At 28.4% G+C, this 13197-nt stretch overlaps 1 protein-coding gene across 3 annotated transcripts in view; it reads left to right on the plus strand.

Moving 5' to 3' along the window:
- LOC129957250 (GTPase-activating Rap/Ran-GAP domain-like protein 3) overlaps window positions 1-13197 on the plus strand; it is a 666176-nt gene that overhangs the window by 424001 nt on the left and 228978 nt on the right. The window contains exon 1 of one of the 3 annotated variants that reach the window (XM_056069503.1): window positions 3786-3919. The exons of the other annotated variants lie outside the window; for them this stretch is intronic. Within the exon in view, the coding sequence (XP_055925478.1) occupies window positions 3891-3919 (29 nt within the window). The 5' untranslated portion in view covers window positions 3786-3890. Of the gene's footprint in view, window positions 1-3785; window positions 3920-13197 lie in introns of those variants that run through there. 3 annotated transcript variants of the gene reach the window in all.

Raw genomic sequence — 13197 nt, forward strand, 5'->3', positions numbered from 1 at the left:
TTTTATAATTGTTATCATATTAAATGAGATGACGAATAGTTATAAACTAAGTTTTATTTCTATATTAAAATGAATCACGGTTGAGTCACTCAAGTGGAAATAGATTTTCATATCGAATTATAATATAAAAGTGAATTATGAAGCCTTTCATTAATTATATAAAATAATTTATTATTATGTAATTCTAATTAATCTTAAGATGAAGGTGAATGAGATGTAAGATGCTTTCTTAAAGCGGAGGAAAATGCTCCATTCTGTACAGTCTTATTCTTACTTCACATAAGTAAGGATAAGACTTCCACACCTTTTAGATGTCGATGGATTACGCATTCTTCCAGAAGCCCTGACTGAATCCATCCATCAAATCGTAATGAAATGAAACAAAAAAAGTAATGCATACTGTACTCAGGCTGATGAGAGATTCCTTAAATCAGCGTCTCAAAATGAGTGAAAAAAAAAATATCCGGAGGAGGAGATGATAATTGAAAATACCATACATAAATAGAGCATCATATAATATAGCATAGGAAAAGACATTTGCATTGTATTCATTAGATGATTTTTTCTCTAAACTTTGTAATGCTAATCTGTTACCATTTTCTAAAGTTAGGTTTGATTTATAAAATTCGCCTCTCACACACCTCATTTAAAAAAATGCCTCTCACAAAATATGTTTCATAATTTATTTGTGCGTCAAATTTCAAGAAAGAATGTCGGTTTGAGTCTGTTTGTAATTTCATTTTATCAGTGAATGACAATATTCTTCCCGCATGTCGAAACGTGTTGTAACAACTTCCCAACAAGACAATTTGTATATGCATCCTATGCTGCCTATACTTGAATAATTGCCCACTGTTATAAATATTTTAAATAGATTCGAAAATTAAATTTATTCAAAATTAATAATGTATGCACTAATATAGAATTTACAACTAGGCCAAAATTATTCATTTTGCCTTCCTCGTAAGATTTGTGTTATTATTCAAATCGTGCTTTGAAAAGATTTCATTCTGAATAATTTAATTATTTACTTTATCGCAAGTGGCTATGAAACATAGAATATTATCTTTTCAAATCAAATCAGTTGCATCAATATTATCGGTTTATCATTGTTCAAATTTTGGAATATATATTCGATGGATAAAATGAAGAAAGGTTATCTATCTTGTCTGTGCTTTTGAAGCCTTTTGTACCCTAACACGTTTGTATCACTGCATGATTTAACAAGTATTTTACCGAAAAAAAGAGGGGTTTAACTCAGGTGGGCGAATTGTTATTTTAATATTCTTGATTTTATCTGAGATAAATGACTGATTTTCTTATTAAACACTGAAATTGAACAGCTTCAAATAGACTGTTATATAATGTTTTCTACTTATATGACGATAAAATAATATCTTATTCTTTTACTTCAATATTCTAACGAATAGCCCCATTACAGGCTATAATATAAATATTATTTTTTAAATTTCATTTATTCTTTAAATTTAAAGGCATCTTTTTCTATATTGCGATTGTTATTTGTACTATTTAAAAGTTGTCGAGCTAATGCATTTAGAAATTAAAACGGTTATTATTATTATTGACTTACATAGACGTTCAAAAAAGAAATGCTTCTATTTTTTTTTAATTATTATTATTATTTCTCTATTATTTCTGTAAACAGTTTCGTTTTTTTTTTTTTTTTTTTTTTTTCAATTCTAATTCGCTGCAAGCATATAATCTGTTGTCTCTTATTTCAATATTCTATTTATCTCGAATATTTGAACGAAAAGTCGCCGAATATATGACCATATTATTATTTCCTTGGAAGATGATTCGGTTTTCTTAGCTTTATTACGATGACGGAGAGATGGGGGGGGGCAAAGGGATGAATGGACCAGTGACGTTCATTCTGTAAGTGAACACCCGTGAATGATGGGAATACCATTCACGTCTTTATTCATTTATTAAATCACCCAAGACGCCCAGCACAACGAGTGTCTTTTAAAATGAATATGCAAATAAAATTTAAGAACAAATGGCTTATACTGTCTTCACTAAAATTGATAGGCTAATGAGCCCTAATTATATTATATGAAAAAAATGGAGTCATTTCTGAATGTAATAGAAAATTAGATATTTGCTTTGGAAATGAAAATTGTGTAAGGCATTTAATGCCATAAAAATTCTTCAACAATCAAGCATTTCACTATAAAGGATTATTTTGCTCAGACATTTATATCGCCAGCTATAAAAGAAATATAGCCTAAATGAATCGCATTGCTTTTAAAAGAATAAAATAAAAACGAAAACAGATATTAACTATTCATGGAGTAGAAAATATAACCATTTTTCAAAAGCTAAAAGATTTATCGACATTCTTCCCCTCCTAAATAATGATAATCTTTTTAAAGCTTAGTTGGTTATCTTTACTGAAATGAAATCAAGTAGTGTGCTTATTCCAGATAATTAAAAAATAAAGTTTGAAAATAACAGTTCTTGAAGCTGTTTGGAAGTTTCCGATGTTTATGGAGAAAAATTGTACGATTGAAAAGGAGGATTCACATACTTTTTTAACAATATTTCTTCCGTCATATGACATTTAATTATCAACTGCGTAGATTCTAATTCATGAAGAATAATTTTTTTGTGCCTGTATGAACAATTCAATTCAATCTTTTATCCATTATAGGTTTTAATCGGCAATTATTTTTTCTTTCTTATCACGATAGCATTCAGCAGATATCCTACAGGTTTGCGAAGTGACATCTAGTGACGAGAATTGAAACAAAAGGATTTGCATTGATATCTTTGTATAAAGCTGTGAAATAAAAATAAAACCTTTTCTTCAGGAAACAATTTTAAATTGCTTTAGCATGGGATATTTTTTCTATTTAATCAAACACATCCTTGTTTTTCAAAAATAAAATTCACAGCATATTTATTTAATATTTAAAAGATTCTGCAATCAAAACGCTTAGTTTGGGGCTAAATTTGTTTCTTTAAAAGTCGTTAAAAATTATAGGGAACAATATTTCATGAAAAAAAAATTGACATTCAGTAGAAACAGAATTTCGAGTAAACCATTGTTTTTATTTGATAATTAAATCTTTTAGTTGCTTTTTTGTAAAAAAAAAAAAAAAAAAAAAAAAATCTGATTTTTAATTAATAATCCCATTTGAAAAATAAAAGTGAAGCATCTTTCTTCGTTTCGAAATCTTTATACTTTGAAATAACTATATATTAACTTTTTATCTCTTAACTTTGAAATAACGAAATACTTAAAATGTTCGTTTTCTGTTTTATTTTTCTCAGACAATCTATTAAATACATTAAATATAAATAGCGCTGGAGTAAAAACACATTCAATAGCAAATAAAGGGAATTTTTCATGCCAATAATGAAAATATCTCGTACTTTTTCTTCTGCTATGAAAAAGCGTTTTATCCTTTTACTTTGATTTATAAAAAATATACGCTCAGTATTTCTATATCTCGTGGCTCCATCTAGGATTCAATTTTTCAACAAACAGTCTAAGAGGATTGAATTTTTACTCTCGATTATTTACATCAAGTTATGCGGCATAAAGGGATGGTAACGTAATGTAACGATGGTAAACAACCCTAAAGTCAGGATTAAATTCTTCATTATCTGATTCTCTCAATCCACTCTTTTTTTTAAAACAAATGCAATAAGCGATTATAAGATGAACATTTAATGCTTAGGTAGCAAATTTAAGATAGACTGATAAAAACACTCGAAATGATAAAATTATCTAATCACTTCAACCTTTTAACAACTGAAAACAGTCATATGGTGCTTCTTTTTCTTGAAGGAATTATCCCTCAAAAGTTTAAAAAATTATGAAATGGATATTATGTTTTTAATGAATATGATTCTCTTAAAAGATGTCAACTATATGGTATGTGGCAGTTAGGTAAGCTGAGAATTCGACAAATATTTGATTTTTTTTTAAAACAAAACTTCATTTCTAAGATTTATTCTTTACGCCTTTTGATTCAATAAATAGATATGAAAGTTGACGTCATTTATCACCGGCTTATGATTAGATTGTTGATAAAGTATATATATTTTTTATTTGGTATAATTAACTTTGCCCTTTCAGTGTTAATCGGAAATATGTACTTGTTTATTCAATAATATAAAAAAAATATTTAAATTAATTTACTTTAATGCAGAAAATGAGCTTGAATTCTTTTTAAATGTTTAAAACGAAAAGTAATGGTAAAAATAATCTTTATTCGTGTAAGTAACTTTTTTTTTTCATTCAAAAGATTTAAAGTGAATGGCAAATTATAGTGGTTTTAAAATAGCCAATAATACAATTTAGTTTTTATGAAACGAAATGGGTTTATTTATAATATATTTTTTTCACACTTCAAGTTTTGTTACGTTATTGAAGCCAAGAAGTTACGAATATAATTTTCGCTGTATGCATAACACATAAATTTCATTTTTTCAAGCAAATTTTAAAGGAAAAGAAAATATTTAATGCAATAAATATGTTTTTCCCTTAAATATAGAAAAAAATTGGGATTGGAGGTTATAAGAAAATAACTATGCAATAGATGAATTGCAGTATAAAAGAAAGAAATTAAGAAAATATTTTGGGAAATGCGGTTTTTATTATTATTATTATTATTTCTCATCAAATGAGGTCATTTGATTTTCTAACTGAAAATGCTATAACTTTTCTTTCTAACCCTTTTAAACTCATTTCCATCGTCATTTCTTTAGTAATATTCAGTATATTTAACTAATTTTTCAATTATGTAACTTTAACGAATTAAGAAATACTATTAATTTATATGAATAAATAGATTGTAAAGAAAGTAATTAATTTAAATGTGGAAGCTTTTATTTTTAATAAGCCTGCCACCAGTAGAAACTTATAAAAATTTTAAAACAGAAATAAGGAAAATATAAACAACTTATACGAATAAAGGTGATCATTAAATCAAGTAAACAATTGACAATTTAAAAGCCATTGAGATCAAACTTTTCAAAATGCTCGCTGATGGAGTTGAAATGATATAAAATATTAATATTTTTAAATATGTGATAAATATTTTACTTATTTTTTTAACTAACTGAATTGTCTTCTGTAATTGTCTCAGAATGATATAGCAATATCACAAGCAATTAAAATCAAAAAAATTTCAACCATACATGCCAAGAAGAACGTAAGTTTTATTTACCATAAATAATGATAAAAACGATAACCTATGCCATTATGAATCAAATCAGAATACTTTGATACACTGCTTAGTGGTTTTCTATCTTTTATTTGACTTTTCTTTCTTTATTGATGAGAATTATATTAAATATAAATACTAACTGTGGATTCAAAAAGTTTTGAGTGAGAATTATTTAGCTCAATTTATCATATCCTTATCTGATATGAGCATTTCATTTCTGGAAATATATTACTAAAATATATGCATTTTCAGTTAGAAATATATTTAATATGGATTCTGAACAAAATTAAAATGTTTTAAAAGTTTTGTGCGACTATATAATGGGACAGGAGATAATTTTCTAGCTTAATGATACTATATATTAATAAAAATACATTTGTTTTAGAATTAGATGAAAAAAAACTAACTGCCGCTTTCTATAAAAACATCTGAGTTAGCATCCATTCAACAACAAAAAAAAAAGAATTCTAAAGTAAAATCGCAGTGGAAGAATGACAAATAAATGAGATAATAATTATTTCAGAACTTATAAGATAAGTTCATTCCAACCTTCATATTGTACGGTTCTTCTTTATTTTACATTGAATCGCATTGAAAAAGCATTTTCAGACATTTTTCCTTCTAAAAATTTGGTGTATAATGCATGCAACGATAGAATGTTTGAATTTGCAATCTGAAAAGCAACTAATAAAATTTTTGTAGTCCTGTCCGAAATGAACATAATATAAAATTCGTATTCCTGAACACATTTCCTCATTTTAATAGCTTTCAATTTCATCTTTTGAATCTTTAATATACACATTATTTCAATCTTTTTTAAATTTTTTAGCGTCGTGAAAAATTAAATGTAAAATTCGAAATGTTGGAATTAATTATCCTTATGTATATATGATGAAAAAGTTTAGGAACATTGATAATAAAATAGAAATTTGGGTCATAAATTTCCAAAAATGTACTGACACCTTAGAAGTGGAGTGGAAAAATCTAGTTAATGCATACAATGCACAAATTTGTCCATTTTACAATGAGTTCAAAAGTAATTTGGGTATCAATTTCTGGAGAAAATTTAATTTTTGTTGTCTCGAATTAAATTCTCTACATTATAAGTTTCTTCTTCTCTTCATTATAAGTTTAAATTTTCTAAACAGATGATACTCGAAATTAAACCATTGACTATTGAGTTCTCTGAACAGAAGGGCGTCAATTTTGACTCGAACCACCCATGTGTGTTCTAAGATGCACTTCGAATCTTAGATAATAATGCTCTTCGATTGATATTATATGTAAGATAGAAGCATCGGTACAGGTATTATTATCGTCGTCCTCTGACAATTGTTCAAAATCTTTGTTCATTGTTAAAATCCAACATTCAAAAATAATTCTCTTATTTGCATAAATACCAACGGCCGGTTGAATAAAATAATTGACCTTCGAAAGATTTTAAGCAGAATTAATCGAAATGCAGTTTCTATCCAAGAAACACATCTTAGTGCAAACGATAGTGTAAGTGTCCCAAATTATAATTTCGATTCTACACCTAACTCATTATCAACAATTAAATGATAAGTATTTTAACTAAAAAATTCTGTCTTACAAAAACAAAACCCGAATTCGGGCACTCAAGCATATTGAAGCAATTATGATGACTTACCACTAATAAATATAATCTCTATTTACACTCCACCTTAACTAATAGTGCTTTTATGCTAAATTTTGAGCTCCTGTAAACTTATTTATAATACCATTGTGATTATTGCAAAGGATCTAAACATGAAGAATAAGAAATGGAATTGTACATCAGACTGTAAGTTAAGCACGCGACTTACAAATTTCATGAAGAAAATTAACGGAAGATTTGATGTACCTGAAAAACTAATCTACATTATTATGCAGATGATTCAATTATAAAGCTCTGGGAGAAAGGAATTATGCAATTAATTGGAAAATATGTATGCAATTGAAACAGCTCGAATTGAAAAGTGATAAACTACAAGTGAAATTTTGATTAGGCTTTAGTATTCTATCAAATACACTGCGAATGCTTCTCCCAAACCAAACTGTAAAAGTGAAGAAAAAAAAGAAAGAAAGAAAGAAAAAGAAAAAGAAAGAAAGAAAATGCCTATGAGAGGAGTCAACGAATGCAACACTAAGTTCCCAACTGAAAAGGAAACTGAAAGATACACTACTGAAATTATTACAGCTTTTGATAATCAAGAGCAAAACTTTTCAATCAAGAAATTAAGAAGAAACTGAGATTCTATCAACAGACATGAAAGATTTTTGGGGTACCCTTGGAAAAAAAAGTTTCAATATTTAGAAAAAGTACACGCTTTTAGTTAAAATTAAATCTTCCATCTTCTTGCAGACTTCATTACTTCATTTGATGTCATTCGCCTCAAAACAGCCAATCAAAGCGCAGCATAAATTTCTCATTCCTTTATAAACCTCATTATTTCAAACCCCTTTTGAAACTTGCCTATTTTCTCTTTACAGTAGCCACTTACACAGAATCTTTCAGCCAACTCAAGTTACCCGACATCTCGGGAGGTGCAACCTCTGACATTTCACCCGACGCGAAGAGCAAACACCGAGCATAAATCCTTAACGCATCGAAAAGTGCGTTCCGTGATTATTGCGCGCATTAAGTAGAATATCCTTTAGATTTGGAAAGTTCAGTTCCATTCCTAGAAAAGACGTCACTGGATAGCCGTACTGTGCGGATCAGTTATTGATCTTTTCAGACCTGAAAAGGATGTCGGAAAGAATTCCCGGAGGGTAATCCGGCACTTTCAGAACTTTCCTGCTATTAGTATTCGACCGAACTCTATTTGATACAGTTTGCTGGAGAAGGAGTGTTTGTAAAGATGGTTATCAGGAGACAAATAAAAATTTTCCACTTCGCATTTTCCTGAGCTTTTGATTGGTGTCCATTCATTGGCAAATGGAATTTCTATCTTTATGTCCTGGATATTGGAGGGCCCTTAAGAATTTCTGTTCTTTGTCCATTAGGATGGAGTGTTCTTTCATTAATATCTGTAAGAATGGACAATGTTTAGTAATTTTTGTTTGTATCTTTCTTCTTCTTCTTCTTATTATTATTATTATTTTTTTTGTAAGTAGAGCCCAAAATTATTCGTGCTGATATATGGTTTTTAATATATTATTTTATTGTTTACTTTACAAATAGGACGTCTTAATTTCATTCATTTTTATACAAGGAAATGGGATCACTTGTTTCGCTTCATTTCTCAGCTGTTCAGCTGAAATCATAGCATTCTTCTATTTCTACACTGATTGTGGACCTCATTATTTTCATTTACATCTTTTCCAACATATCTTTTATTACTGATTGATCAAAATTTTATTTATTTTCTTCAAATATATGTGATTTATAATGTCTATTTGTTTCATTACTAATCAATAGCAGTCTGCTCCACCTATACTTCAATTTTTCAGCGATTTGGAACTGTCTACCATTCTACTTTAACAATGTGATTGCAAACGTTTCGCACTTCTAGTATATGTTAATTGTCAAATATGCCACCTCTTTGTTTAAGAAGCAAAAAAAAAAAAAAAAAAAAACCTAACCTATATTATTTCAGAACAAAATCTGTTCTGAAACTTCCAATATGTGAAATAATATCTCGATTAGTCTTCGCAGATTGTATGATGCCCGCCCCATCACATTCTGCTATTCGATGAGAGAGCCATATTTCTATGTGACTCGTACATTAAAACTGTTCTCATAAAAGATGTTAATTCTCTTAGTTTTTTACCATGAAATATGTCGATTTTTTTTTCTGGATCACTTTAAAGGATTCAATAAAACTTCAACCTCTCCTGTTGTTTACCAATGACTTTTTAACTCTCGTTGCTATAGGTATCTTTCTTTTTTTTCCAATTTATAGAGATGGCTCGAAATCAGAGAGTCATGTTGATTGCGACATGATGCTTCCATCTGAACCATCGCCTACGCAATTATTGTTCAATGTTTGCTGTTGACCTGGTGGCTATATTGTATGCTGTACAGAAAATTCCACCTTCTGCGCAGGATAAATTTATGATAGTATGAGCACTTTGCAAACACTCTCTCCCTACCACAATTGGATCATCTTCCTTGGGTTTAGAGTCACGCAGGCATTTCTAGCGATGAAATAGCTGATTCGGTTGCAAACTCTGCATTGCAGCTTTTGAATCAAGGATTTCCATATTATAATAATAATTACATACACTGATGTTATTAATCGCTTTTTTTACTTGGCAAAAACACGGGACATGCGGATCCTCAACAAATGCATTCTGTCAAACTAACAATTCACTTGTGGCCTGTTCTCCCTAAACGACAGTCTCCGTATAGAATATACTCTCTTCACCCACACACATCTCATTTTGATGAACGGGCACTGATGTGCCCCATATATTTTGCAGATTTTATCATAAATCACATTATAATCGAATGTCCGTCTTTTAACTTCTACCGTTTACAATATTTCAGTCATCGTCATTAACTTTACAAGATCTTGTGAGTAAAAAATACCGCCAAAATATTTGTAACTTTTTAAAAACCCACGTGTTTTATACTTGTATTTAGCACTCTTCTGTTGGTACTTACCTTTCTTTTTGCATTGATACTTTCTTTTTACATTGATTGATTTTTCAGCATCAGGGCATTACACAAAGTTTTTACATTTTAAATTCGCATCTATTTATTATTTGTATTGTCAAATGTTATGCATTTTTATATTAATACTTTTGCTTTTATATTTTAATGTTTTTATAGTCCGTTCTGTTTTTAACATATGTTTGGCGCAGTAAAGCTAAATGAGGCTCTTGCACCAATGAAATACACAAACCAAACCATGGCACTTGATGTTCGTAATTATCTACTGGAAAATGGTATTCTTTGCCTCCATTTTTATTATTTTCTTATTATTAATATTAATTGCTTTACTGAAGGAAAAGCTAATGATATGGAGGGTGCTTTGTCTCATTTCACACCAAATTTCATTCATTGGGATGTTTTCTTTTTTGTTTTTGTTTTTTTTGATAAAATATTTTTTCTCATTCTTCAGATGTGCAAAGAAGCACATTTTCATACGTTACACAGACGTAGAAGTGTACCTGAAATATATTTAATGCATAATGCTATTCATTATGATGTAGCTATTAATAATATACAGATCAAAAATTGCAGAGGTTAACTTCATAGAGAAATACAAAATATACAATTTATATTCTCTTTGTGTTTAAAAACTTCAAATTCCTCAACATTAAGAATATAACATCATGTTAATAAAATATTACTTACTGGAAGAACAAGGACAATTTCGGTTTATGAGTAACATTTCAGAGACCATAAAAATGCTTAATGTTTCATTTTACAATAAATATGAAATGCTTATATTAATGATAGTTTGATGGATAGGAGAAATGACCGTTCAGAAAAAGTTATTATTCACATGTGAATGTAATTCTGCGTAGTATCATTGCATTGCAAAAATTCGTTGAATGGCATGATTTAATTTGCTAAGTTTTGGAGAATTTTCACATCGTAAGCTGAAGTTTATTTTCATAGCGTATGTAAAACATTTGGTCGCTGGAGATTTTTGTACGCATAAATCTCATATTAAATTAAATTTTTTATTTCTAGAAAAATAGAAGTGTTATTTTCTATCGATTGTATATAATTTTGCGGTTTCTAACAAAAACTTAGTAAATTGACACATATAAAAATTAATATTCAGAAAATTAAAGGTTAAGGCAATATTTTAAAAACACAACTTAGATATAAACGTTTCTTTGTTAATAAGTCGACTGATTGTAGCTTCATCTTTTTAAAACTTATTCCGGAAAAATATGCACTTGAAAACCATAAAAAATTTGAAAACTAAATTGAAATATAATATAATAAAGTTTTGAGAAATATATAAATGAAATAGAAAAAAGAATGAAATTACGATATTATAATAATAACTTTATAGAAATAACTGAAAAGTAAGTTGTAAAAATATCTGATATATTTCTTTTTCTCGCAGTTATCAATATTGTTTTATTGGTGGTTATTCTTTTAACTGGATGTTTCATATGTCCATGAATTGCGTCTATTTAAACAATCATCGGACAAAGCTAATTACTAGAAATATTAATTTAGGAAAAGTATCAGCATGTAATCATTAAAAATTAATTAATGGCATGTTTCGGAACATGCTCGTCTGTATTATCAATGGTTCCCAATGGACCTCATCTCTAATGTTAAATATCCTTAAGGGTGAAGACTTATTTTATGATTTTATTTAAATATGTTTGTAGTAATTAGTTCTGTGCTACGTATTTTGGGGGAACCAGAATCATCCTGGAGCACTTTCGCATTTAATATTTAATTTCTATACACATTTCGTTTCCACCAGAATCGATTTCTTCAACAATGCGGCAAACTGATAATTTTACGATGATAATTAACTTACAATTGCACTTAATGGATGAAATACAGATTTAATTTTTTGTAACCTAATAAAATTTATATCGCAATTTAGTAACAGCTAATTAAAGTTTACCTTCTGGTTAAATTTCCCAATAGCTATCAGTATTTAAATTTCATGCATGAGCACTTGATTACAAGCAGAACTGTAACTGCTTTGTCATTGCTGTTTTCAATTCTCATGCGAAATAAAATGAACTGAAACTTTTTCTTATATCTAGAAGCAATTTCAGAAAGTCTCTAGAAGCGATGCTTAACAATTTACTAAAAAATTATGCTAGAAAAATATACAACTGAATTAAATGAATGAGTTACTTGCTAAATAAAACATTCTTAATTTACACAATTTTTTTAAAAAATCAGCTTCAGAATTATGAAAATCATTTTTACAATTTAAAATTTAATAAGATTATTTTTAAAAACTCCAATTTTTATTGTGCGTATTGTATTAGTTCATTTAAGCTGTGATGAATAAATACTGAAAATAAATAATTTCATGAAAATATTCTAGAATCAGCTTACTCTCTTCAAAGATGATTAAAAAAGCGATATAACTTTTGATAGCATTATTATTATATATTTATTATTGAATAAATTCCAGTCTTTCATTTTTTGTTTAGTATTTTTATTTTATAGATTTATCTGTTTTTGTTCTTCCAATTGTTTTAATGCAAAACAAATATCAAACAAAAATATCTAACGCATTGTTTTGTAAAAGGTATAAGACAAAAAAGAGACAGATTAAAATCGCATAATTTCACAATTCTGTAATTAATTATTACATGTTTTCAAAAGTAAGAATACGTATAAAGAGACAAAAGAGTTAAATGGCAAAAAAATCTTACTAATACATGAGTAATTTCTGTAATTCTCAGACTTTTAATTACAGAGCAAACATATACATGTAAATTTTGCAGTGTTTTAGATGAACTGCTCTAAATTTTAATTAACCTGTCTTTTTTACAAGGAACACAATTAATCTGTTTGAAAAGATTGTTTTTCAGAATCCATAAGATTTAAATAATAAGTTAATTTACTCTGAACCTCAAGAAAACGGAGTAGCAATATTAAAGCCTTGGATTTGGGGCCGGTTCAAACCCTACCCCACTAGGAGATTAGTCATGAATGCTATAATTTCGACTTGGTATACCTACAGTTCTGTCATTGGTGTAGAGCTGATGTTTTGATAGGAATTGCCAGATCATGTGTCGTCCTAATTATTTCACAGGGATACAATTTATGAAGTCATTTCCCAGATAAATCTAGTGTTTCTCCCAAATGGATTGGTAATATAACTAAACAACCTATCTAAAGAAATGGATACCTCCTATGCGGTTCAAATTCTCCGTTCAGGTAAATCGATAACAGAAGTTTCTACTAAAATGCTCGTTCATCTTCTAGTTTCCCGATAATGCTTTTTAAAAGCAAAATATTCATATCCAAATTATTTCAAAATTATTGCAGATTAAACAGTGGTAGTATTGCTTTCTAGGTATGATATTGTGTAAAGTATAGGAT

This window comes from Argiope bruennichi, chromosome 11 (assembly GCF_947563725.1).
Source record: "Argiope bruennichi chromosome 11, qqArgBrue1.1, whole genome shotgun sequence".
Taxonomy (NCBI): Eukaryota; Metazoa; Arthropoda; class Arachnida; order Araneae; family Araneidae; genus Argiope; species Argiope bruennichi.